This window comes from Crocodylus porosus, unplaced genomic scaffold, assembly GCF_001723895.1.
Source record: "Crocodylus porosus isolate Cpor-Errol unplaced genomic scaffold, CroPor_comp1, whole genome shotgun sequence".
Lineage (NCBI taxonomy): Eukaryota > Metazoa > Chordata > Crocodylia > Crocodylidae > Crocodylus > Crocodylus porosus.
The window spans coordinates 55,502,970-55,528,330 of NW_017728943.1; the positions used below are offsets into that span (position 1 = coordinate 55,502,970).

Here is a 25,361-nt window from a genome sequence, read left to right on the forward strand (position 1 = left end):
CCGGTTGTTTTAACATGAACTATAGTTTACAGATAAAGCCCAAAATATACTTTGAGGTTAATTGTCATTCAGATATTGACCAATAGCTAGTTAAGACTGAACCTTGCTTTTTCTCAGATAGTGTTAAAAAAAAATCTCAAAATCTGGTTCTTTTTCCAGGTTTTCTTCCAAAATTGGCCATTTTTGCTACAAATACAAGTTGAGTCTGGGAGCAAATGATATTAAAACTTGCAACCAAAAACTGACAAATCAAGATTTGTAATTACTAACCCACACAAAAATGCCAGGTTCAGTGTTGTTGCTCTTACCCGAATGCACATAATTACTTGGGCAATTTTGTCATATGTTTTTGACAACTTTCTTTTTTCCAACAGCTTTAATTACCCTTTTTTCCCTTTGTGAATCCGAAAAAAACCTTGGAAGACGTAGTTTTGCAACAAATAACAACGTTTCTCTGACAGTCAGGTTGGGAAGCAGTCGATCATCCTGTCGCACATGTGCAACGCATTTCTTAACAAGCTGGTGAGTACTGGGCTTTCCATTGATTATGATTTGGCCAGATTGAATCTTTCCTCCATGATCCCTGCAGGTTATCACATCAAGTAAAGATGTCTTTCCGCAGGCTAGAAAAATCATCATCAAAAGGTTAAAACTCTCAGTGGATCACATTCTGGAGTTGGTCTTTCCATTTACAAAAACAAAGCTACCACATTTTTCTAGCACACTGCATGCTTCCAAATACTATGTTTGGAAGCCAGAATGTAGAGAAAAAGATTTTTCCAGATTATGGCCAATTTTGTAAGTCCTCCTGGAAACACGGGATTTGTGTCCAGAAAGTGTGCCATCCCAGGAGATGATGTGGGTGAAGCAGCAGGAACTTCCCGGTGTAGCAGGACAGCAATAAACCTAGCACCCAGACCCTTGCAAGGGCAATAGGAAGACTGTTACTCCTTTGCTGGAAATAGTTCTTTATATCAACTCCTGTAAATAATACTGTTGTTTTCACACCACGAGTCTCATCAACATACTACAGACTGCATGCAGCATCTCACTTGCCTTGAGTTAACTCAGTTGCTCTTTCAGACAAAGCTACAGAGCTCAGCTAATAGCTATGGCTGTGAGAGGGTTAACACTGGACTCCACCCCTTCTGCTTGGTGAGGCCACAGTGAGAATAAATATTTTACTGAGCAAAAGGGGTATGGGGAATTGGCTCTTTCCAAGGATACCCAAAGAGGTCATTCCAGAGCAATGAAGCTTGTGCTCATGCTACAACAGTAACTGTCTTGGCAGCCATTAGTACCCAGTGTCTGTATACTTCTTTTCCAGTTGTGGGGGAGTCAGCTTCCCTGATTAAGACAGGCACCCCAGCTTTGGAGGGCTGATTTTGTGGGGGGAAAGATGAGTCTGGTACGCTAGTAAATATGGTAAACATCTTTCCTGAACTTATGCATTCATATTGCACCCCGCACATGCACACACCCTCACACGAAACCCTCACTATAACTTACTTCAGAAACATAAAAGTTAGGATAGTAAGTGACAGTCAAAGCTTCAGAATTGCTATTGCAAGTTTAGAGTCAGCAAATGTATGTTTACAAGCACAGAGGGAACAACCATTCATTTAGGAATGATCTTTTAGGTGTGTCTTTCTCATGAAAAGACTGCACTGGGGCTTGTTGCAGTAAAGCACAAGATGCCTGCTTTGTTGGCCTCGCACACCAAAAGGATGTCACATAGCCATTCTTATTGTGGTTCTGTGTGTACTGCAAAAAGCACTGCATTATGGGCATGCTTATTACTGAGTGTCCAGTACTACACTAAAGGTGGCTCTATATTGCATCTTTGTGGGATGTAGCATGTGCAGAACAGGCATGCTGTGCATCACTGTGGTCCCTGTCCCATGGTACTTTGACTGTATAGAGAAGATGCAACTGGGTGCCAAAGACAGTTGACATCTTTAGACCCTAACCCCTTTGCCATCAGAGCAAAGTTACAGACTTAAGTTTATTGTATTAGTAAATGTGCCAATTTTTAGCTGACTACAGTGAGCTTGAAAACTCAGGCCCTGATTCAGCAAAATACTTAAGGATATATTTAACTTTAAGCATAGTAATAGTCCCACTGGCCTCAATGGAGGTCTGTTTGGACACAGACTCTGCCCTAATATATCTGACTGCAGCCCAATGTGCACTGTAAGGTATAAATTACACAATACCTGACACAAAAGACTGCTTGCCCATGAGTAGAGCAGCTAGGTGCTGTGATAATATCAATCAATAAGCATTAAAAGTAAAATATTACAAATAAATGCCTGGCTCACATCTAGGGGGAGCAAAATTGAAGAACGGGAGCAAATCCAGGTTTGGAAATAAATAACAAAAGGGTTTGCCCTCATTCTGTGTGATACAGTAGATAAGGGCATACAGAGTTCCATCATTATCATCATTGTTGTTGTTTTTAATTTATTGCCAGTCTTGTTAAAAACTGCATGCTTGATGTTTTGGAGGTTGTTTTTTAATGTAGAATTTTCTTTTAAAAATGGATGCCATCCATCTGCAAGCTATATACCAATCCATTTATGACTGACACCTTGATCACCACGGAGAAAGAAAGAAAACCACCAGCAATTTGATCCATTTCACTAAAGCATTTGATAAAGTAGTTAATAAACTATATTTTAAAAAGCTCTTTAAACCAGGTTTGCTGAATGGGGTTTATGTTCAGTGTAAGTTACCTTATCAAATATACTGCAATGTAAGATGTTATTCTATCAAAATCTCTGCCTTTTATCAGTGTGATCCCCAGGGTAAAACTTCAATTTCATTGCTACTTATTCTAGTTTTTTGTTTACTTATTTCAGCATATGTCCTGAAATGAAAAAAAAAAATCTTCTTTTGTAAAGATGCTGGTTAAAATAGATTTGCACTGATTTTCCCAGGTGGTCAGCTCCATAGATGAACAGATCACCTGTTGGCTAAGTAATAAAGGCCCACAGTCTAATTTTGTTGACATAAAGACTCTTCTATGACACACCTGGCTCCCATCTTTGCTCTCCAAAGGTGTGGATTTTACATCAGGATAGTTAAATCCCAGAAGAGATAAGGCATGGATTTGTTTTTTACCTCTAGCCATACAAAGTCAACTTTGACTTACTACCTCTAGAGGTAAAGCTTACCATGGGTTGTCTTTATTAGGGCAACTTGAGAAAGCAGAACCCCAATAGAAAAGTTCACCAGCCCCTGCAATCAGAAAAGGAGGTGGTGGTGAGGGGGAGGTAGATAGGAAGTAGAAGGCGTTTAACAGACAAACCACACTGTGGTGGAGTTGCTTCCTTTCTTTATGTGTTTTCCATTAAGTTCACCTGAATTTACTGCCATACTCTGCAAAAGTATCTGTCTCTGAGTGGAATTCAACCTGTGGATGTGAGGCAATTGTACTGCTACTACTCATTCTCAGGGTCTGACTAGGATCAGGGTACGTATGTAACCAGGTCAGGGCTGGTACTTGCCCATTCTTCCCATTGAGCTGGGTCAAGCAGTTCAAGTTTCCTTCACTGCAGGCACCTTGCACTTGTTACAGGCAGATTCAGGGAATCTGGCCCCCAAACTGTAATGGTTAAAAAAAAAAACTATTCACAAAGAAACAGTTGGTAAATATACACATCAAAACAAAAGTTCTTGATCAAACTGTCTTCTGCCATGGGATCCATGTGCTCATGTCTTATTGATTTATAACACCCGCTGCTAAGGAATGGGTTTTTTTCAGATGAGCTGCATTATATGTCCTTTGGCATCCAGGGGACTGAAAATTATTGCTAGCAGCTATTGTACACTTGATGGTAAAGACATGGTCAATATGGTAAAGCTTTCAGTCTTACCAGAGCTTCCTATAATAGCTAGCATCTGACCGCTTTGAACTTTAAAATTCAGATTCTGGATTGCTGACACATGAGAATCTGGGCCTCTGTTCCACGTCCAAGGCATTTTCAGTTCTGCTATGTTCTCATACCAGGGAATCTGAGCTGCCACATTAACCTAATGAAAAAAATTAAATACAAGAAAATAAACATTCCATTCAAAAAGTTAGTGCCATCACAACACAACCTTTCGAAGTTAAGATGATGCAAACTGAGAAACGCATGGGAGTAGCTGCCACCAACTTGATGCACATTTCCAAATGTGGGTGTTAGCAAATTCCTTTTTATAGCCGCCTTTGCTTCCATCTTTTTTCTGTTATGACTGTTGATTACCAAACCTATTTCTTTCTATGTATTTCTATCAAGTTCCTGATTATCATGGCATTTGGTAGAACTGGCTGGAAATATTTTTGTCAGCTCTAATCTGAAAACAATCAAAAGTGAAAATAAAAGATAATGCATATTATCTGAACAGGAATGCAAATACTACCCAGCTATTTATGTTACACCTCATATGCACAGGCCTTTAATTCTTTGCAAAGTGTATTTTTGCTTGCTGAAGCAATAGGCCCAATTCTTGAGATCTGCTCTAGCTTTTTGCAGCTGTTTGGTACAAAGCAGATAGAAATCTTAAATAGCTCCCTGAGGAATCTTTTTATGCATGTCGCACTATCAGTTCCCAGTCTGGAGTGCATTTCTGAGAGAGTGGGGTTATAACTTAGGCTCTTCTGCAACTTGACCCCCTTCCATCAGAATAGCCTCTTGGACCTGTTTGGAGGAGCTCAGAGCCTGCTCAGGATCAGAAGAACACAAATGTAGCTGAGATACACTTTTTGCCTATTATCACCCAACCCATTGCTGTGCCAAATATGTCTTCTGCGACAGACCAGCCTACTATTTCAGAGCGGCTAAGGGCCTGATTCTGTACCCAAAACTTCCATAGCTTCAGTGATGTTTCTTTTACAGTAATTGCAAGGCCTCTGTGTGTATTTTGATTCCTCATTATCTTTTTAGAGGATCTTAGATGTTACAAGCAGAAAATTATTGAATACCTGCCATAGTAAATAAAGATAAATAAAGCTGGCCTTGTACCTGATAGTTGAGTTCATTGACCTCTAGAATGTTTGATTCACCACTGTACGTGAAATACAGACTGCTATCTTCATCTGAGGAAAAAATAGTGTCTTGGAACTTCATCGTTGCCTGGAGGAATTGTTATTAGAAAGTTAATTAAAACTCCTGTCGTTCTTACACCTGATATCCTGATCACATATCTTTCAGAGTGTGTTCTCCTGTAAGCCAGGGGCTCACCTTTACCCAGTACAAACATACATACATACATATTATATATATGTATATATAGGTAGACAAGGTTCTTTGGGTAAATCTGATATCTTTTATTAGGCCAACTCAAATATTTGAGTTGCTCTAAAAAGAGATATCAGATTTACCCAAAGAACCTTGTCTGCCTATGTCTTTAGACCAACACAGCTCCAACACTCCTGTAAGACACATACACACACACACCAATCTCTTCCTCTCTCAAAACTTTGCTCTCCAAGTCCCTTCATTTTTCCTCAGTCTGAGCAATATCAGCTTATTCCTCTCCCTCCCTGTGACATAAATACTGCAAAAACCTCCAACATTTTTCATACCTTGGGTAATCATTTTTGTAGTGAAAGTGTTTCAAACAGGAGCAATTTCTAACAGAAATATACAGTAAAGGCTACTCTGATGCATCCCTACCCCTGGTCAGCAAACGCTTCCACTAGATTCTCCTGAGAGCGCTAATCTAGGTCATGTGGGAGGCATCAGCGTGTAGCACAGGGGTGGGCAAAATGCGGCCTGTGGGCCAGATGCGGCCCGCCAGGCCATTCTGTCTGGCCCACGGGGCCCCTAAAAGATTTAGAAAATTAATAGTTATTTGCCCCTGGCTGCCTGTCATGCGGCCCTCGATGGCTTGCCTAAACTCAGTAAGCGGCCCTCTGTCCGAAATAATTGCCCGCCCCTGCTGTAGCATCTGAGCAGTTCTTGCAATGGATTGATCCTGACAGCATTCCCGGATGATGTGGGAATCTGATCATCTCCATTTTACAGAGGAGGAAATAAGAGATTGAATGATTTGCATAAATTCAGACACAAAGTCTAAGACAAAACCAGAAAGAGAATTCAGATTGTCTGTGTTACGGTCTGCTCCTTTCACCACGAGACCATCTTGCTTCTCCAAGGGCTGCATACTGTTGTCATATCACATTCACATGCAAATAGAGGGTATTGTGTGGTAAGTACAGTTTTCTCCTGAATTGCTTGCAGCAATTTCCCTCACTTTTCACGTGAGCTGTATTTACCTGATCTGTAGCCTGGCTCCCAGTGGCACATTCCAACAGGACGTTTTCAGACATGTCTTTTTTCTTGGTTGGTAGATGATTCTCTCTCTCCTTCCGTCACGTTTTCTTTTTGGTTTTAAATACTATGCTTGCTGCACAAATCCTTCTTTTCTTGGTTTTCCAGTTAACCCAAACCCTTCAACATAGTAATATATCCACTGTCTCTCCTGGCACACTGGCTCTGTCTCACCGACATGTCTTTGTAGATGTGTAAATGTTCTCCTTTTCTGGGACAATAAAACTCAGGCTAAAGGTTCATCAGATAATAGTTACAGCTAATCATCTGTCTACTGCTCTACAGAAAGAGAAAGAAAGAGCAAACAGACAGCTAAAAAGTTTTTCTATCCTAGTTGGCAGCCATGGGGAGCAGAAGGTAGGGTCCAAATTCATTCTAGGACCAGTAACAGACCGAAGTTGTTCCTTTTATGTTCCTAGGTTGACTCAACAGTATTGACCCAGATTAACTGATTTTCCAGCTGTTCGTGAGGGTGATTACGAGTAAGAAGGCTGCTTATGAATAAGGAGAACCATACATTTCAAAGTCTACTGAGATGGACAGGGGCATTTGCAGTTCTCAAGCAGAAGAAAGGAAGTCTGCTGTGACATCATGTAACAATAGTGTCAGCCTCCAAGGGGTCTCCTATACTGTCAGGTAAGGTATTGAAGACCCGTTGTGTGAGCTGAGACTTTGAAACAGCACTAATCCCTGGGGCCACGGGAATAACGGAAGACTTCCTTTAATTTATAAAATAGTAGTAACAGGGAAAGAATTTGAAGCCAGTTTGAATCAAGTGAAGATGCCAGGGATGAGTTAGGTCTACTTGTTTTATACTTAGAATATATTTCTCTGAGGATAAAGAGTGGTTTTAATTTCTGAAGAATTAACAGCTTATTTTTCACAGGAGAATTCCAAAAAAAATTGCACATTTTCTTCTGCTTTGTGGTGTATAATGAAAACTTGAAAGGGTTGTCATTTCTTTCATTTTGCTTGGGTTTTTTTGCGTGTGTTTCAAATTCAGGTCTTACCTAGGCTGGAAGACATGCAATGATTACAGAGGTAAGTTGATGATAGGTTCAAGAGAAGATGAGCTACTGAGAGGGGAAGAGGTTTATAGTCAGACTGTTAAACACTTTATATTTCTTTGTTTTTAATTGAATAGCTTTTATTTAATTTAAATGGTTTGTTAACATTTAATAAACACAACCTTAAAGATCCCCCTTTCAATTATGATGGCAAGAATTCACAATAAAGATTGCTGTTGCCTCAGTTGTTCTCTTGTAAAACTAGGTTGGACCAGCTTTACCTTCCTTAAGTGACTAAGGTAAAAAGTGAGTGGAAAAGAAAATACTTTTTAACATTAAAATCCTTTCAGATCCTCATTGTGCTTCATCACACCTTATAAAGAAGCCTAAGAAGGGACCAGGCCATTTTTTTAAAGCCCCGTCTCTTTCAGATGCAAGAGGCAAAGATTTGCGTGGGCAATGTTTTTTATTGGACAAACTGTATAGTTGGAAGGGATATAAACACGTTTTCCAATACTAAGTACTCTTCCTCAAGTCTAAGAGATTCAAAAGCATGTTTATTTCCCTCATGGCCACAACATCACCTCAATGCTACCACTTCTTTAGATGTAATTTTCAGTTTCCCCAAATGCCGCACCTCATCCTTTTTAACCTCTTCTTTTAAAGAGAGCGCATTGGGCCTTGGTGGGATATCCCATCGTACCGTAAGAAATGGTCGCGACAGATCCTCAAAAATGTCTCGTTTCATATAGAGAGTGGCCAGATAATGGGGATTTTGGGAAACTCTGGTAAGTAGTTCAGAAACTTTGGGTCCAGAAAAATACTGCTTTAAAAAATGTAAAAGAAAAACCTGTCACTACCTAGCTCTGTCAATGTTCCAGCTTGCTCTCATTGTGGATAGTTCTTTAACAACACCCCGAGGACACGATTGTCCTTCTAAGGCTGGGTTAATGATGTAGATTTGAGGTGCTCAATTTCTGGCCCGCGAGCCAAAATATAGACTGTGACACCTTGGAATCTGGCCCACAGTTAATACTGTCACCCCTCCCCACTGCCGAAATCCCAAGCCCTGCATGGTGGGTCGGAGCCAGGCCATGCCCTCTCTCCCTGAAAAGCTGGACTGGGGCTGGGCCATGCCCCCTCCTCCTGCACAGTTGGTATGGGCTGGCCCACACCCCGTCCCCATCCTCCGCATGGTTGGATTGGTGCCAGGCTGCCCCTTTCTCCCCTCTGCATGGCACAATGTGTCCATGCCCCGCACTGGGACCGCCAGCTGGATTTGGCTTGTGGAGGGACCAGGCACTGCCCATCTGGCCCACTGGACAAAAAGGTGGAGTACCACTGATGTAGACTAACAATTTGTTCTGTATCTGAAATCAACTGAAACCAGGCTCCCAGTGTGCAGTGTCTTATGCATGGTCCTCTGCGGGATGTTTGGTTTGTGAGGACTGCTGGAGCACATTTCCAGCAGCATGCTACCCTTGACACTGTCTCCTCCTGCTACTGACAGTGAAGGGTTTGAGGGAGTGCTGGTATGGTACTCCCGATTCTAGCTTTCTACCAGCTCTGGATTTTCAGGCTGGAAAGTTTCATGGTTCCTCTGTGCTGCACCGGTGACTTTAGCAAGCCCAAGACTCTGCCCTAAAGATTTGTATTTTTATCATGGAAATGTTGTGGACTCTTATCAAAGATGTTCTAGAGCAGGGATTGGCAACCTATGGCTCATGGATCTGCACGGCTTCTGTGGCATTCAGTGGGCAGGGGGCGCAAGCTACAGGCGCTCTCCCCATGCTTCCTCGGGGAGAAGTGCTGGCTGCAGGTGTTTCCCCAAAAGCTGGGGGCAGCGGTGGCAGTGGTGGCAGGATCCCAGCACCCACATGCTCACCTGCCTCTGACCTGGCATGGGTCGTTCCAGCCTGTAGCTGGAAGAAGTTGCCTACCCCTGTTCTAGAGAGGGCAAGTAAATAAATAAAGACATAGCTGTATTTAATAGCACTCATGGCCATTTTCACTGACACTGTTCAAAAAATAGCAGCTGGTTTTCAGTTTCCTCTAGTCCTTGGTAAGTTATAGTTCCAGTGTCAAATTCACCCAAGTTTTTCAGCCTTTTGAATTTGTCACTGTGATTTCTGTGGCTAACATACTGTCCATTTACTTATCTTGGGTGAAATTCACCCTTCTGCAGAGGGCCAGCCTCGAGCTTATGAAACATTTAAAGTCTGCTTGCCTTATTTTGGGCTCGTAAGTGTTGCACAGATCTTCTGCTGCCCTCGAATTATGATCTCTCTGTTCCTCTGGTGTCTCCCACCTGCACTCCAAAAGCAATTCAACTTCTTTGTCCGCTGCCCAGTTCTGTTCCTGTCTACGTCGATGCTGTCATCTTTTACTATTTCTCCTTTCCCTCGCTCTGCTTCTTGACCTGTCTGTTGCATTGCTGCTTCGAAAACCTTCTCCATCTCTTACTCGTCATAACTTTTCCCATGCTTTCTCTTATTCTTATTCCTGTCCCTAGTATCGAAAGTGATCTTTCTTTTTTTACTTTTTTCCTCAAAAAGTATTTCTTCCATGAAACCTACAGTCTGCCTATAAAATGTCCCGTATAAAAGTTGCTTCCTGCTCTGGTCAGATCTAGTACTAGTCACTCATCCTTGTACCAACTCCTTTGTCTTTGCATTTAGATGTTTATAGTTTGTAGGTCAGAACCTGTCTTCCTCCGGTATGTGCAGATTAAGGATAATAAGAACACTTAACAAATAATGAGGAATAAATACTATTCTACACAGCCTGTATCAATCCCTTCAACTCCTCTAGGCTGCCTTTTTGGAACCCAAGTTCACATCTTTTTTAGTGACTATGCAGTACAATAAAACCAGTGCCCCTGACCAAGGCCATTAGATACTTTTGTAAGACCTAAGAATAATGTAAATGATTGTTTTAAATTGTCTAAAAGGATCTGGGAAAACAACCCTGCTGGATGCAATATCAGGAAGACTGAGGCATAAAGGAAACTTCTTTGGTGAAGTGTATGTGAATGGGAATGAGCTGAAGAAGGATCAATTTAAGGACTGCTTCTCTTACGTGCCACAGGTGGTTTTCCAAATCATTTTGTATGCATGTTGTGTTTTTTGTTATCGTAAACTTGTAATAAAAGCAGTGTAGACAAATGGCCTAATTACAACGGTGTTAATTCTGATGTACAAGGAGTCGCTCTGTAGAAGTCAATGGAGTTATGCTGGTGTAAGATAGACATGAGGACTCAGTCAAACCCATAGTTATTATGGTAATAATATTTGGCTACTCTTCCTTTTTTAGAATGATGCCTTGTTAAGCTATCTCACGGTACAAGAATCTTTGACATACACAGCTTTACTTGCACTTCAGAAGCACTCCAGTGACTTTATCAAAAAGAAGGTTTGTATGTTTGTTTTTCCTCTCCAGGTTTTCCAGATAAGTCCAGCAAATTATGTAATTCGGATATTTAGACGCTTATCCTTTAGCAGCTCATTTTATGCCCTTCCATGCTCTGCCCATCAGTAACGCTTTCCATTTGTTGATCTTGCTGCACTTTACAAAGGAAAGGAAGTAGCATTATCTCCATTTTAGAAATGAAGGGACAGGTATCTGTTGGTGAATGGAGTTGCTCAAGCTCCCACAGAATTTCTTTAACCAAATAATTCCAGTTCTCTGGCTCTCCTATCCCCTAGACCAGTGGTCTCCAAAGTGGGGTGCACAAGACGATCCACTGGGGTGCGGGAAGAAAATATTTGAACTTCTATTTCTATTTCTATTTCTATAAATATACATATATTGGGGGTGCGTGCTCAAAAATCTTTTACTGATAGGGGTGCGCGATCAAAAAAGTTTGGAGACCACTGCTCTAGATTGTGCTGCCATCTGGGAAAAAAGGAAACATACTGGAATGAGATGTGCATTTCTGGAGCAGTAACAATTGCTACCTGTCACACAGGAAAATGGATTGGATGGGATATAAAAGTATAAAAGTCAGAGGTCTGGTCCCAAATGAAACTACTTACTGTAAGGAATTTCAGCTGCTATTTTTTTTTTTTTTTTTTTGCATAGTCCTGAGTGACAGAGGGCTTAGTCCTGTACCGGGTGCAGAATGTAGCCTATCTTATTCTGAATGATCTACCTAAGTAGACGGATAACATGAGTAGAGACTGCATTGGAAGACCCAGCGGGAAAGTCTGTCTAGGTTAACTTCATGACACAACCTTTGCATATTTACTGCCTAAAGCTACCGCTGCCTGCAGAAAGATTAATTTTGCTTTATGCCCTAAAAGTAGTAAGATTTGGATTCAGCCAGTTTTCTGGTTGCAGCAGCATACAACAGCAGTTAAGTGGCTGTTGCTCAGGTGTGGGGTGGTATGTGGAAGTTCTTGAAACTGTGTGTAAGAGGGCAGCTACCATGGTGGTGACTATACAAAAAAGTTCGCCCCTTAGGAAGGAGGGAGCCCCTTTTTTCTGGGAGCCATCATCTATTTAGAGTAAAGTCTGTACTTCTTACTGAAAATATTAATTTTGCTTGAGGAGGTTGAAAGAAAAGACTTTACTCCAGCATACGTCAAGCCTACCATAATAAGAGTCTTCAGTGTTAGTGGTGAGGTAGAAACATCTTCCCTACTGACAGTTCCTGGGGCACTTCTACGTGTGCTTTGACATGGTCTGATTAAAAGGCATCAGAGTAGACTCCATTAATCAAGTCAGCTGGAGCGTGCTGATTGGAGCATTCAACAAGCTCTAGTTAAAGCAGCCCTGCCGCCATGTTAAAATGCAGGATGATGAATACACAAGATTCTCCCAAGAGCTGCTCTGATTAAAATGCCCCCTACCCCTGACCCTGGAGTGCGTGTATAGGTGCCCTTTCTAACTTTCTGCCATCACCTACCTTAAAGTCTCCTTCCCTAGAACTTCTTACCTGTTCTCTAACCTTCCTTTTTGGAAGGCAGATCGACATGCCTCTCCCAGGCAGTCTGCACTTGTCATCCCTTAAAGTCACTAAAAATTCAAATGATGTATTGTGATATGGAATAAAAATGAGGCCACACTGCTGTAAGTATCTTTAATTGAAAAGGAGTATAGGCATTATAGGGGTGCCCTTTAGAATGGTAGAGATTTTCTCATAGTTTTTAACATAGTGTGCAAGTGTGCCCACACAGTGGGCAGTGAATGTTACTCATGTTCTTTCTAACCTGTACTTGTTTTGCAGGTAGATGCTGCTATGACCGAGCTGAGTATCAGCCATGTTGCTCATAGTATAATCGGAAGCCGTGTCTTTAGGGGAATTGGTGGTGGTGAGAGGCGTCGTGTTTCAATTGCAGCCCAGCTTTTACAAGATCCCAGTGAGTAGTTTCTCAGACTAGAACTAAAACATTGCCCTTTTTATTACACTGTCACTTCACGCGCACTAACACTACCCACTGTTTTACAGACCTTTAAAATACAGGAGCACTTTTTTCTGCTACAGGTCAGAGCTCCAAACTCCCATTGCCTTCAGTTTGCAGACTAGTTGCACGGTCAGTTAGAACTGCCACTAAGCCATTAGCTGAGTAGAATTCCCACTTCCACCCCTTACATACTAGGCAACCCTGGGAAAACCACTAAGGGTGCCTATACACGTGCTCAGGGGTGGGGAGAGGCCATTTAATTAGAGCATTTCCTCGACAGCTATTCTATGGCTCACCGTCAGTTGTATTAAGCTTCCCTGCTCCCCTCCCCCAACACACATACACATTTTAAAATGGCCGCAGAGGTGTTTTAACTAAAGCTCATTTGATGAGCTTTAGTAAAAATGCCTCCACAGCCATTTTAAAATGCAGGGAGTGGGGGGGGAGTTCATACACATGACGATGAGACAACTCATGTGCATTCCAATTAGAACACAAATGAGCATATCTATAGGCAGCCTTAGGCTCCAATAGGAAACTGTAAGAAAAGGCTTAGATGGTAGCAATTTAAGAATGTGCTCAACTTTGTGTGTTTGTTTCCCATTTATTAACCATAGGAGTAATAATACTTACTCATCTTAGAGGGCTGCTATGGGGATTAAGTTGTTGTTTGTTCAGCACTTTGAAAAAAAAGTGCTAAGAATTATTATATGTTGTTTTTACTGAGTCCTAGATATTTATTTAGATTCAATATAAAGCCAAAAAGCAGCATATACACAAGCTGTACTTATCTTGACAATACTTAAATCCACAATCTAACTGGAATAACTCCCCAGGAGCAGAAGAACTGTCACAAGCAAAGTAAAATAACTAGTCTCATAAATTAACTGGCCCAGTAAGTCATGTGTACCCTACTTATAATACATGCAGATATTAAAGAACTGGTATCTTGTGTCCATTACTTTCTTAGAAAGTTTTGTGAAGAAACTTAAGATTTTTCTTAGGTATTACAATGTCCCTTTTAAATATCTAAGCTGACATATGTTAACTTAATTCAGAGAATCAGCATTTGTAGATTTAGTGATGTTAATTCAGCCAGTCAAGAAATAGGATTGGCATTTCTCCTGATAAAGGATCAAAAGTTGATTTCCACTGTGTTTCTATACTATATAACACATGCATTCTGCTGCAATGACAGAAGTCATAGGTACACATAAAATTGTGGGGACTGGGGGATGCATTTCTAAAGGGGATAATAGAACTTTTTGTCTCTGAGTTGTCACTGCTAAGATAGTTTCTTAAAAATGACACCATTTGATGGCTGTTCAGTGGCAGATGTGAAGTGAACTCTTCTCAGTTCTGTTCTGTTCTTAGTAGGCAAAGGCTTCTACATTACCTAAACAGTCACACCAGTAAACATTACCCTTGTGAATAAATAGTCTTCCTGTGAAGCCAGGGAACAATTGGACATATAGCCCTTATTTTCCTCTTGCCATTGCCTACCTAGGGAAGCTACTGCAAAGTAAGCTAGGGTGGGATTCTACAGAACATTAGCTATTTCAGGCTAGTTCTGCATGCAAGCACTCTTCACATGTCATAAAACTTGAGATAGCTTACTCCATGTTTAGATTGCTTAGCAGTAAGGATGCCCATGTAGGAAGTTGGTGCAGAATTGTTAGTGCGCTGTAACTTCGCATTTTAGCTTACTTCACAATAATATCTTCGCTGTAACCACAAAGAAAGGCCCTCCAAGCTAAGATTATACACAAGGGTGAGTAACTTTTCATGCTGTACCTCATTTGTTGTAAAATAAAAGACTACCTTCTCCAGGTAGGTTCATCCAAGAAATTGCTGTGTAGCATTAAAATAATTTTTACTAGTGTGGAAAAAACAATACCCAATAAAACTCAATCACCTGTAGCATTGTGTGTACTGTACTACTAAATAGATTTATATCAGGGTTGTTCAGGGGGCTGAACCCTGCATGGGCCACTGGGGCTGCCACAACACGGGCAGCTCCCCTTTCTCACTACTATACTTGGGGGTGCCTCCCACACTACTATACTGGGTGGTGCAAATAGCACCCCCTTCAGCTCAACAGCCATTGGCTCCCTTGCTGCACCATGCCATGGGCTTCCCCAGCACCATGTGTTGCACTGCACTGTACCTGCCCCTGGGGTAGGTTCAGGAAGCAGAAGCCAGGGGAAGGAGGGGAAGTCCAGGGACCCTGGCTGCAGCAGCAGCTGGAGTAATAGGGGGAGTGGCAATCTGGTAGGAGCCCAAGACTTATAGATTAATCCCTTATGGTCTGCATACAGCCCCTGGGCCATCAGTTGGGCAACCCTAATTTAAATAGTTCATTGTATAAAGCACTGTTGTATCTAGTGTGTTTGTGCAGAATACATACTTAATATCATGGTGTGTTCCATTGTCCTTGTAACCATTATAGCATAATATTAACTCTAAAAAAAAGACATCTAAAGTGAATCTTTTTGATAGCTTCTAGGAAGCCAGGCAGATTTGAAAATAAAATCAATTTCCTATTCTGAGAATCAAAGAGCAGAGCTGAAACTGCTGACATTTTTCACCTCAGTATTGCTCAGGGTGGAAATCTGTCCATTGAAATAAATGAAATTAATGTGGTACTGTTTCATATCTGCTGGTTTTGGCTGTCACACTTGAGAGCTAATCCAACACTGTTCACTGCATGACCTAAAGGACAAACACTACAAAATTTGCTCTCTTTTAAATGAGTTTTCAGAAATTCTGTCTCTTGTATTCACAGAGGTCATGTTACTTGATGAACCAACTACAGGGCTGGACTGCATGACTGCAAATCAGATTGTCTTGTTGCTTTCAGAACTTGCACACAAAAACAGGATAGTGATTATTACAATTCATCAACCACGGTCAGAACTCTTTCAGGTAAGGAATGTCAAGTGATGATTCCTTACCATTTTTACCTTAGCATTTTACTGAGTTTCATAGTACAGAGTTTTTACTGAAGCCAAAAGTACAAGAGAGATCAGTACAGCCTGGGTGCATCTAAATGAGATGCTTGGACGGTCATCATGGGAAAAATAGCTTATTTGTGAGCATAGAAATGATGTATTATGGAAATTTAATGGCAGGCCAAAGTTAAGCTTCCTTTATTAGCTTGTTAGTGATGTTCTTGTTAATACTGTATAGTTATCATTAATCTGTTATTTGTCCAACCAGTTATTTGACAAGATTGCTATCATGAGCTTTGGAGAACTGGTTTTCTGTGGGAAACCCACAGAAATGATCACATTTTTTAGTGACTGTGGCTATGACTGTCCTGAGCACTCAAATCCTTTTGACTTTTATGGTAAGTTGAACTCAGTCATGTTATCAAACACATCGACAGTTCTTTCAGGCAAAGAAGTTGAAGGTTTTGCCAATGGAGAACTCATTTATTCTAATGAAAACTAATTATACTACACTTATTTATTCTATTTTCTGTCAGTGGAAAGAAACCCTTATTCAACGGAATGGCTGCTCTTAGTCCTAAGAGGTATAGTAGATGTGAGATCGGCAGCAAAAAAGGTTAGGTTCGTCCTGAAAGTGTCCAACTTCTGTTTAGCATGTTATTTATTTAAATCTTTGGAATATATGGCATTTAGATGCCATGGCAATGGGCAAAGTAGAGTCCAAGCACGCAGGTTGTTGATCTAACATTTCACTTTGGCTCAGTAAAGAGTAGAAATGTGCAATAGCACTGCAGCATTAGCAGATGAAATAGAGTAAACTAAGGGCGCAACTGAAGTTCCAGGCTCAGGACCCCTTTGGATTCCTAACAGCCATCCCTCCTGTTGCCTTTACAGGAAATTGAAAATGTTTAGCCACTTTAAGATACTTTATAGAAGGATGCAATCCCAGGATTAAATTGAAGAGATCTCTTGATTTTTGTTTTTAGGTGTCAATTGTCCTCACAGTTACTGGGGTTCTTCAAGATGTTCTGTCCATGCATGTGTGTGGGATCTTGCTGCTGAGCTGTGCCTGAACCCTGCCGGTTCTCTCTCCCTTAGTTAAAGGCATAACGGATAGAGCAGCCTCAGCCATACCTCAATTAATCTTGATAATTCAGAATCTCAATTTAAAGACAATGCAAAAATAAGGTACAAGTCATGGGAGAACCACAGATTCTGCCAAGTAGAAAGAAACCATTTTGTTGTCTTTAAGCGTGCAGCTGTGAGCATCCCACTCTAGGTGGCTGTCCTCTCATGAAAGTAGTTTTGAGGTGGTCTAGCTGCCAACTAAAAGATGATTATAACATTGTTCTGCTAAACATGCTTTCTGATCTTGCAGCCACTCCTAGTAGCCTCTTTATAGATCTCTATCATGAAGATATTTTTGTGAAGTAGCTTTTAAGACCTCCCTGGTTTCTGAACGGAAGCGTCTTGAAAAGGCAAATACTTTTTCTTCATCAAAAAATGATGCTTAGCAAATAATCATTGATGATTTGCTCTGCATGGTTGAAGTGAAGTGAAGGAATAAGCTTTCTGAGGTTTTTTTGTCTCTGAAAGCAGCCAGGCTGACAACCTTGCTCCTAAATTGAAGAGGCCCAGCACCCAGATACATATAGACTTGTTAGAAGCCAGCTTGTTTAGTTGGTTCATTACTGTTCATCTAGTGAATGAATTAGGGCTCTAAAGGGAGTTATTCTAAGCAGGAGTGATGGACTGCCCCCATATCTTGGTTAGCGAAGAGGTTAATGTCCCTTGCTAGGTATTGAGAGAGAAGAATGTGGCCAAGAGACCAGGGAAGAAGTAGATCTTCTTGCACAGCCCTGTCTGATGAAGCCCCTTCTGTTCCAAGGACACTATCAGAGAGGTAGCGACCTCCATCCACCGGTAGTAAGTCAGCTGGAACTTTTATCAGTAGCAGCTCTGGTACTAGTAATGCAGTTTTTTAAGTTGAGAAATTTGGTACTGTATGTAGGCCAAATAGCATTAGGACCCATCATGGATTTTACATTTATGCAGTGATTAATTTTAGGAAACATTAGATATATACCCAGATGTTTCCTGAAATTAGGTTTACTACATTCATGTTTGGTCTCTCTTAACAGCTGATTATAAGCTGTATTCATTGTTATCATATTTATGCTTGTATGCTTGTTTCTAATGGCCTTTTTCGCCTCCCACAAATTTTATTTGTTATATGAGGTGAATAGTTTGGAAGGATAGGAAATGAGAATATAGGAAAAATAAATTACGGAGTCTTTGGTTAAGTATATAGTTTAATGCTGTTTTGTGAATTTCTAGTGGATCTGACATCTGTAGATACTCGAAGCAGAGAACGTGAGCTGGAGACCTACAGTAGAGTTCAGATCATTGCATCTGCCTATAAAAATTCAGAGATCTTTTCCAAGACTTTAGAGGCCATTGAAAGAATGAAACACACAAAAGATATGACTTCTATACCCTTCAAAAGCAAGGATTCACCCAATGCACTCACCAAACTCTGGATCCTCTTACGGTAAAAAAGCAGTTACAAAAAATAATATTGAAACTCTAATCCTATAACATTTAGACAAAATCATTTTCCTTGGATATACATTAGTTCTTTCCCACTGCCACTCATTTTCCTTGTGTTTAGCTTTTTTTTATCTGGGCGCCATACTTCAAGAGGGACGTGGAGAACCTGGAGAGGGTCCAGAGGAGGCCACTTGTATGGTTGGGGGCCTCCGTGGCCAGCCCTATGGGGAGAGGCTGAGGGGCCTGAATTTCTTCAGTCTCCGCAAGAGGAGACTGAGGAGGGATCTTGTGGCTGCCTACAACCTTATCAGGGGCCACCAGCAGAGACTTGGGGAAAGTGTGTTCACCAGGGCCCCCCTTGCAGTCACCAGGAACAATGGCCCCAAGCTGAGGGAGAATAGGTTTAGGTTAGATATTGGGAAGAACTACTTCACGGTAAGGGTGGCCAGAGCCTGCAATAGGCTTCCCAGAGAGGTGGTGCTCTCACCTTCCCTGGAGGTCTTCAAGAGGTGACTGGATAGGCCCCTGGCTGGGGTCTTCTGACCCCTGCCACCCCCAGTGCTCCTTCCTGCCCATGGCAGGGGGTCGGACTCGATGATCTCTCTATGTTCCTCCTGACTCAGTGATTCTATGATTCTATGCTGTGGCACCTTGGGTTATCCCTTCAAGGGCACTATAGGGTGCTATGCAATGTTAACAGTTAGGTGTACAAACATGAGTCACAAGATAAACCCAGAGATTCAAATTGGTGTTCATAATGTTGAAGCCATTCTGATTTGTTGTGGTCTTTCTGAGTTGTTTGCAACAAAACAATTGCTCTGTTATTTTTCTGTAGTGAAAAAAATGAGTGGAGAGTAAGAGCTGGCATTTTCTGAGGACTTGCCTTGAGCTAAACAAGGGGTGCCTTGAATCTAAAAAGGTTGAGACCCACTGGTTTAATCACCGCTACCTAAAAGACATAATGATTCTGTTTCTGTATCAGGAGAACAACAAGGAACTTCTCCAAAGATAAGATGGGTGTCATCATGCGTCTCTCCCAGAATCTGTTGCTTGGCCTGTTCATAGCATTTTTCCTTCTCCGACTGAAGGATGACCCTCTGAGAGGAGCAGTGCAAGATCGGGTGGGGCTCATTTACCAGTCTGTGAGTGCCCCACCTTATACAGGAATGCTCAATGCTGTTGCCCTATGTAAGTTTGTGATCTGTCCACATTATATGCAGCAACCGGTGCATATGCTGTAAGTGCTCTTATATAGCATATGCTATATAGGCCTCTTTTAAAAATGTTAATTACAGAGATAGTGCATCATAGAGCTGCTCAGTTGTACTGTAGGTGGAAAAATGTCCTGTATGTATTTATCCTAGTGCTATTTATCCTGTTGCTATTTCACGCCTTCCTAGTGAAAGTGGCAAGAAGCATAAAACCATGATTCCACCTAAGCCTTGTCTCTCAGCGTCCATATGCTAAGGCTGCACAGATGAACTCTGCAGGAGTAGAAGAGTCCTGGTGGCCCACCATACCCTGGTGTGGCTGAGTATAAGGCAGGGCAAAGTCTCACTGTTAAGTTACACAGTGTTAATTGAAATAATGCCCATAGATATGGAAAGGGCGAAAGAGTAATTAAGTAACTCTTAGATAAGATTGATATTGGATTATTATGTTGTGGTATCTGATCCTCAAAACAATTATGTTCTTATTAGAAGCTGTTTCTTTTACAGCTGCCATAGATAAGCCACCCATGTAAGGATTTGGCAGCTGGCAATTGTTGTGTCTGTCTAGGGAATGTGCATAGTTTGTATCCTCTTGGGATCTGAACTCACGTAGGAATTGGTTAGCCATGGCAGTTCTGCACAGCCTCAGATTCTTACCTGCTGGAGGTGAAGTTTGCCTTGTGCTTGACACATTTGGCCACCTCTTGTACAGTATGCAAATTGTCCCAGCTTACTCCTGACCCTGGCTCTCACTTGCACATATGGGTGGCCACCAGCCTGGCTAAAAAAGAAAGCATTTCTGAACTATTCTGATAAAATGTTGTCTTGTCAAGTTTGCTAGGAGCAATTCTTCTGTGGCCTCCATGGTCAAGGGTACTTTAATTCCTTTTGTACATGTTCCAGTTCCTGCTTTACGTGCTATTAGTGACCAAGAAAGCAAAGATGGCTTATACCAGAAGTGGCAAATGCTGTTAGCATACATACTGCATTTCTTGCCTTTCAGTATCATCAGTGTGGCAATGTTCAGCACCTTTATGTACTGGTAAGCATTAAGACAGCTACATCCTCTTAAGTCTTGTATTTACTGTCTTCCCTCAGGAATAATCCTTTCCTTTTAGATCCCTTTGTCCCTCTTGTGAATCTGTTCTTCTTAGTTTTAAGCAACACAGAAGAAAGTTCTTAAATGCCTATAAGTAATTTTTGAAAACACCGTTGATAGCTCCTAAGCAAAGATATTATGTCAATTTTGATGTAATAAATGCTGTCAGTGAATGAAAGGTCTTAACATGATAGCAACCTCAGATGTTTAACATACCAGTTTTAGCTTCCTTTTTGTGGAAATGGATTCAGTGCACTGTTTCAAAATATGCAGTCTTGGTCAGCTAAGAGGGCTTTAAAAAAGAAGGCAAAAAGAGAAATAGGGTGGAAAAGCAGACACATGTATCTGGGCGGCAGTAAGAACTCAAGTTTTACACACCCAGTGGTGTTTGTGACTTAGTGAAAACCAGGGGAAGTAGTGATGTTCTCTGGGTTTGGCCTGGTCAGATCTTCCCTTAGGATTAAGATGGTAAAAGCACAATGATTTCAGGGTAAATCTTAGGGTCCCAAGAGAAGAGGGGATGGCAACTAGTGGGAAAACTTTTTTTAATCTACCCAGTTGTCTACAGTTGTTGTGAATTTAAAGATCACAGGAAGGGATGATGGGTGGAATAACCTATCTTTTCATTAGATAGGAGCAGGCCTAGTTTCTGTCAAACAACATTTGGGTCCAGATTTTCAGGTCCCATCTTCTTGTTTACCAGACATGATCCTAGCACAGTCCATGGGTGGTATCAATAGGCCTTTTGTAGACTAATATCTGCCTTTAACTTCTGCTGACTTTTAAAACCAATTTTCTGTAACAGGCTAAGTTTAACTTTTGTTACCTTGAATGGATTTGGGTATAGAGTTCTACACAACCATGTTTATATCAGGTGTGAAGCAATTAGGAGCTGTGATGCATACATAGCACAAATTACCATTCAAGTTTTTTCAGCCTTATCATTCTGTATACCTCCAAGTTATTGTAGGGTGGGTGGATAGTACACTGAAGATTATTATAACCTTTCCTGTGATATTTGATAGTAAAGGGACAATTACTTTATAGTCTGCAGTAAAATGCACATAAATTAAGGCATTATTACCTCTGACCTCAGGTGCCAGAAACCCTTCCATCTTTCTTGAGTCCTGGATGCATGCATTGTGGTCAGTGTTAGGGTTTGTCTACAGAAGGGTGCTGTAATACAAGCTACAATGTAAATTGAAAGCAGCTGCTATTCTGCAATAATTCTCTCTGTAAGCTCACTTATTCCACACTAAGTGTATTCACAGTTTCATAGTAGTTAGGGGTCAGAAGGGACCTGAATAGATCATCTAGCCTAACCCCCTGCCACTGGCTGGAGCACATGCTGGGATCACACGACCCCAGACAGGTGTTCATCCAACCTCTTTCTGAATTTACCCAAGATAGGAGCAAGGACCACTTCCCTAGGAAGTTGGTTCCAGATCCTAGCTGCCCTAACAGTGAAATAGTACCTCCCAATCTCTAACCTGAACCTATTCTCCAGCAGCTTGTGGCCATTGTTCCTCGTCACCCCAGGTGCTGCTGGGGGGAATAAGACCCTTCCTATTTGCTGTGGATCTCCCCTAATGAGTTTGTAGGCAGCCACCAAATTCCCCCTCAGCCTCTGCTTGCTGAGGCTGAACAGGTTCAGGTCCCTCAGCCTCTCCTCATAGGGCCTGCTGTGTTGCCCCCCAACCAAGCAGGTAGCCCTCTTCTGAACCCTCTCAAGGCTGGCCACATCCTTCTTAAAGTGCAGTGCCCAGAACTGGATGCAGTACTCCAATTGAGGTCGGACCAAAGTTGCATAGAGAGGGGAGTATCACCTCTCTGGACCAGCTTGAGATGCATCTTTGGATGCACAACAAGGTGGGGTGGGGTTAGCTTTGCTCGCTGCGGTCTGGCATTGGCGGCTCATGTCCATCTTGGAGTCAATAATGACTCCAAGATCCCTTTCCGCCTCTGTGCTTACATATGTATTGTTGACATATAGTTTAATCTACTTAGGCAGGTCTCTCCAACTGCAGTGGGGTTTTGGTGGAGAAATTAGTGTCACACATGGCGTACACCATACAGACCATATTCCCCCCACTACCCAGCCATCGCCCACAGCAGCACACATCTCCTTTAAATTTCCTGTCTGGCACATGGGATACCCAAGTGTCCCATGTGGGCACAGTGGCAACAACTGGCAACACACATCTCCCCCCAGGCTCTGCCCCACTATGTGGCAATGAGAGTTGCACTGACCCTCAGGCTGCATCATGGCCCCTCATGAGCTTCCAGTTGGACAGCCATGCACTTTGGAATAATTCTGTAAACAGACTAAGCTTAACTGTCCAAAGGTAGTTGTGTGGAGTAAGTGTGTACATGTGGAGAGCATCTCTGAATATTTTTTTTGTGAGGGGAGTTTCCCCAGGCAGACAAGCCCTCACAGCCACATCCTTTATCCAGGTCCTCCTGTTTTATAGGAAGCAGTGGTGTGATGTTCAGATGGGGAGAGCATTGGTATAGACCTTTTCAGAGATCTCAGTGACTGTAAGGTCTCAAGTGCAGAGACAGAATGGACCAGGGAAAATAAAACACTTTTTTTCTTAAATTACCTTTGTGCTCCTATGGTTGGAAGGACTTACACACGTCATTAGGCAAGGCTTGCTGTGTTTTGATTTTTAGAGAAGCAGGAGTTTACAGGTGAGGAGTTCCTTCTTATTTCCTTGTTAAGAGGCTAGAAAAAAAGAAGGTCAGCTGGGAAAGTCTGTACTGCTTTAAAATTGCCCCCTTCACTGAAAAATCCAAAAGATCTTTCTCTCCTCTGAAGTCATTCTCCTTGCACCCCTGTGATGAGCTGATTGCCGGATTACAGCATTCTGTGGCCTTTCCTGCAAATGCTGACAATCCTCTAGGACTGAGGAGGAAGGACTACCAAAGGCAGCACCAGAGAAGGGAGAGGGCATGGACTTCCAAGAAGGTGGAAGCTTTTGACCTCTGGCAGCAAGCAGAAATCTCCACCTGCAACAGTTTGCCCACAGAAGAGATATGGAGCCCCAGCAACAGCGGAGGAGCTGCACGTTTTGCTGGTTGGTGGAAGAGGGCAGGCCTCCACGAGGTTGGAAGGACTGAGACCACTGCCACCAAGAAAAAGCAACGGGTGGTGATGGTTGGAGACTTTTGAGGGGGAAGCATGACCTGTTGCCTTGGGCAGTCTGCTGCTTCCCTAGAGCCCAGATCCAAGATGTCACAGAAGGATTACTGAGACTCACCTGGCCCTCTGACTACGATGTCATGCTGCTCATTCATGTGGGCACCAATGATACTGACAGAGGAGAACCTGAGCAGATCAAAAGTGACTACAGGGCTCTGGGTGCAAGGGTGAAGGTGACGGGGCCTCAGGTGGTGTTCTCCTTGAGCCTTCCAGTCAAGGGGAAGGGGCCAGGCAGGAGAGAACACATCCTGCAGTTAAATGCATGGCTGTGCAAATGGTGTCGCCAGCCGGGCTTTGGCTTCTTTGACTGCAAGATTTTGTTCCAAGAAGAAGTATTGCTAGGAAGAGATGGGATCCACCTGATGAAGAGAGGAAAGAACATCTGTGCAAACAGGCTTACTAAACTAGTGAGGGCTTTCAACTAGGTTCCTCAGGGGATAGAGACCAAAGCCCTGAGGTAAGTGGGGAAGTGGATGACCTGAAGGAAGCACAAGTGGGGGTGTGGGGGAGGGCAACAGGGGAGGTGTTGTTATTCTTCCCAAGAAATTAGGGTAATTGGCTAGTTATCCCAGGTGTCTGTATACGAGTGCATGGAGCCTGGGAAATGAGCAAGAAGAACTGGAAGCCCTTGCACAGTTACAGAACTATGATGTGACTGGAATAACAGAGACTCAGTGGGATAGCTCACATGACTGGAGAACTGTCATAGATGGGTACAAACTGTTGAGGAAGGACAGGCAGGGAAGAGGAGGAGGAGGAATTCCACTTTATGTAAAAGAGCTATATGATTGCTCAGAGCTCCAGTATGAAACTGGAGATAAGCCTATTGAAAGTCTTGGGTTAAAGTTAGAGGGGAGAGCAATGAAGGGTGATGTTGTGGTGGATGTCTACTATAGACCAAAAAACAGGAGGAAATGGTAGACAAGGCTTTCTTCAGACAGCTAGCAGAAGTTTCCCAATCAGAGGCCCTGGTTCTCATGGGGGATTTCAGTCACCCTGACATCTGCTGGGAGGGCAATACAGCAGCGCGCAGGCAATCCAGAAAGTTTTTGGAGAGCGTAGGGGACAACTTCCTGGTGTAAGTGCTGGAGTGGCCAGCTAGGGACCATGCTATTCTTGACCTGCTGCTCACAAACAGGGAGGAATTGGTGGGGAACGTAGTGGATGGCAATTTGAGCAACAGCAACCACAAGACAATTGAGTTCAGGATCCTGAGAAAAGGAAAGGAGAGCAGCAGCATACAGACCTTGAACTTCAGAAAAGCAGACTTTGACTCACTCAGGGAACTTATGGGTAGGATGCCATGGGGGGACCAGTTTGAGCAGGGGAGGAGTCCAGGAGAGCTGCCTATACTTTAAAGAAACCTTACTGAGGGTGCAGAAACAAAACATCCTGATGTGCAGGAAAACTAGCAAGTGTGGCAAAAGACCAGCTTGGCTTAGCACGGAACCCTTTAGTGATCTAAAACACAAAAAGGAGTGGAAGAAATAGTTTACAAGTGGAAAGTTTTCATAGATTTCATAGACATTAGGGCTGGAAGGGACCTTGGAAGATCATCGAGTCCAGCCCCCTGCCTGAAGGGCAGGAAGTCAGCTGGGGTCATAGGATCCCAGCAA

At 42.4% G+C, this 25,361-nt stretch overlaps 2 protein-coding genes across 2 annotated transcripts in view; one reads left to right on the plus strand and one right to left on the minus strand.

The window, feature by feature from the left end:
• The window catches only part of ABCG8 (ATP binding cassette subfamily G member 8), a 23,098-nt gene extending 16,374 nt beyond the window's left edge, over positions 1-6,724 (minus strand). Inside the window, exons 1-4 of the mRNA XM_019549393.1 lie at positions 6,266-6,724; positions 5,010-5,120; positions 3,879-4,035; positions 385-623 (exon numbers count right to left, since the gene is read on the minus strand). Of these exons, the coding sequence (XP_019404938.1) occupies positions 385-623; positions 3,879-4,035; positions 5,010-5,120; positions 6,266-6,319 (561 nt within the window). The 5' untranslated portion in view covers positions 6,320-6,724. The remainder of the gene's footprint in view (positions 1-384; positions 624-3,878; positions 4,036-5,009; positions 5,121-6,265) is intronic.
• The window catches only part of ABCG5 (ATP binding cassette subfamily G member 5), a 27,578-nt gene continuing 8,939 nt past the window's right edge, over positions 6,723-25,361 (plus strand). The window contains exons 1-10 of the mRNA XM_019549392.1: positions 6,723-6,956; positions 7,994-8,115; positions 10,278-10,414; positions 10,640-10,738; positions 12,555-12,687; positions 15,518-15,657; positions 15,952-16,081; positions 18,021-18,234; positions 19,216-19,421; positions 20,348-20,486. Coding sequence (XP_019404937.1) covers positions 6,856-6,956; positions 7,994-8,115; positions 10,278-10,414; positions 10,640-10,738; positions 12,555-12,687; positions 15,518-15,657; positions 15,952-16,081; positions 18,021-18,234; positions 19,216-19,421; positions 20,348-20,486 — 1,421 coding nt within the window. The 5' untranslated portion in view covers positions 6,723-6,855. The remainder of the gene's footprint in view (positions 6,957-7,993; positions 8,116-10,277; positions 10,415-10,639; positions 10,739-12,554; positions 12,688-15,517; positions 15,658-15,951; positions 16,082-18,020; positions 18,235-19,215; positions 19,422-20,347; positions 20,487-25,361) is intronic.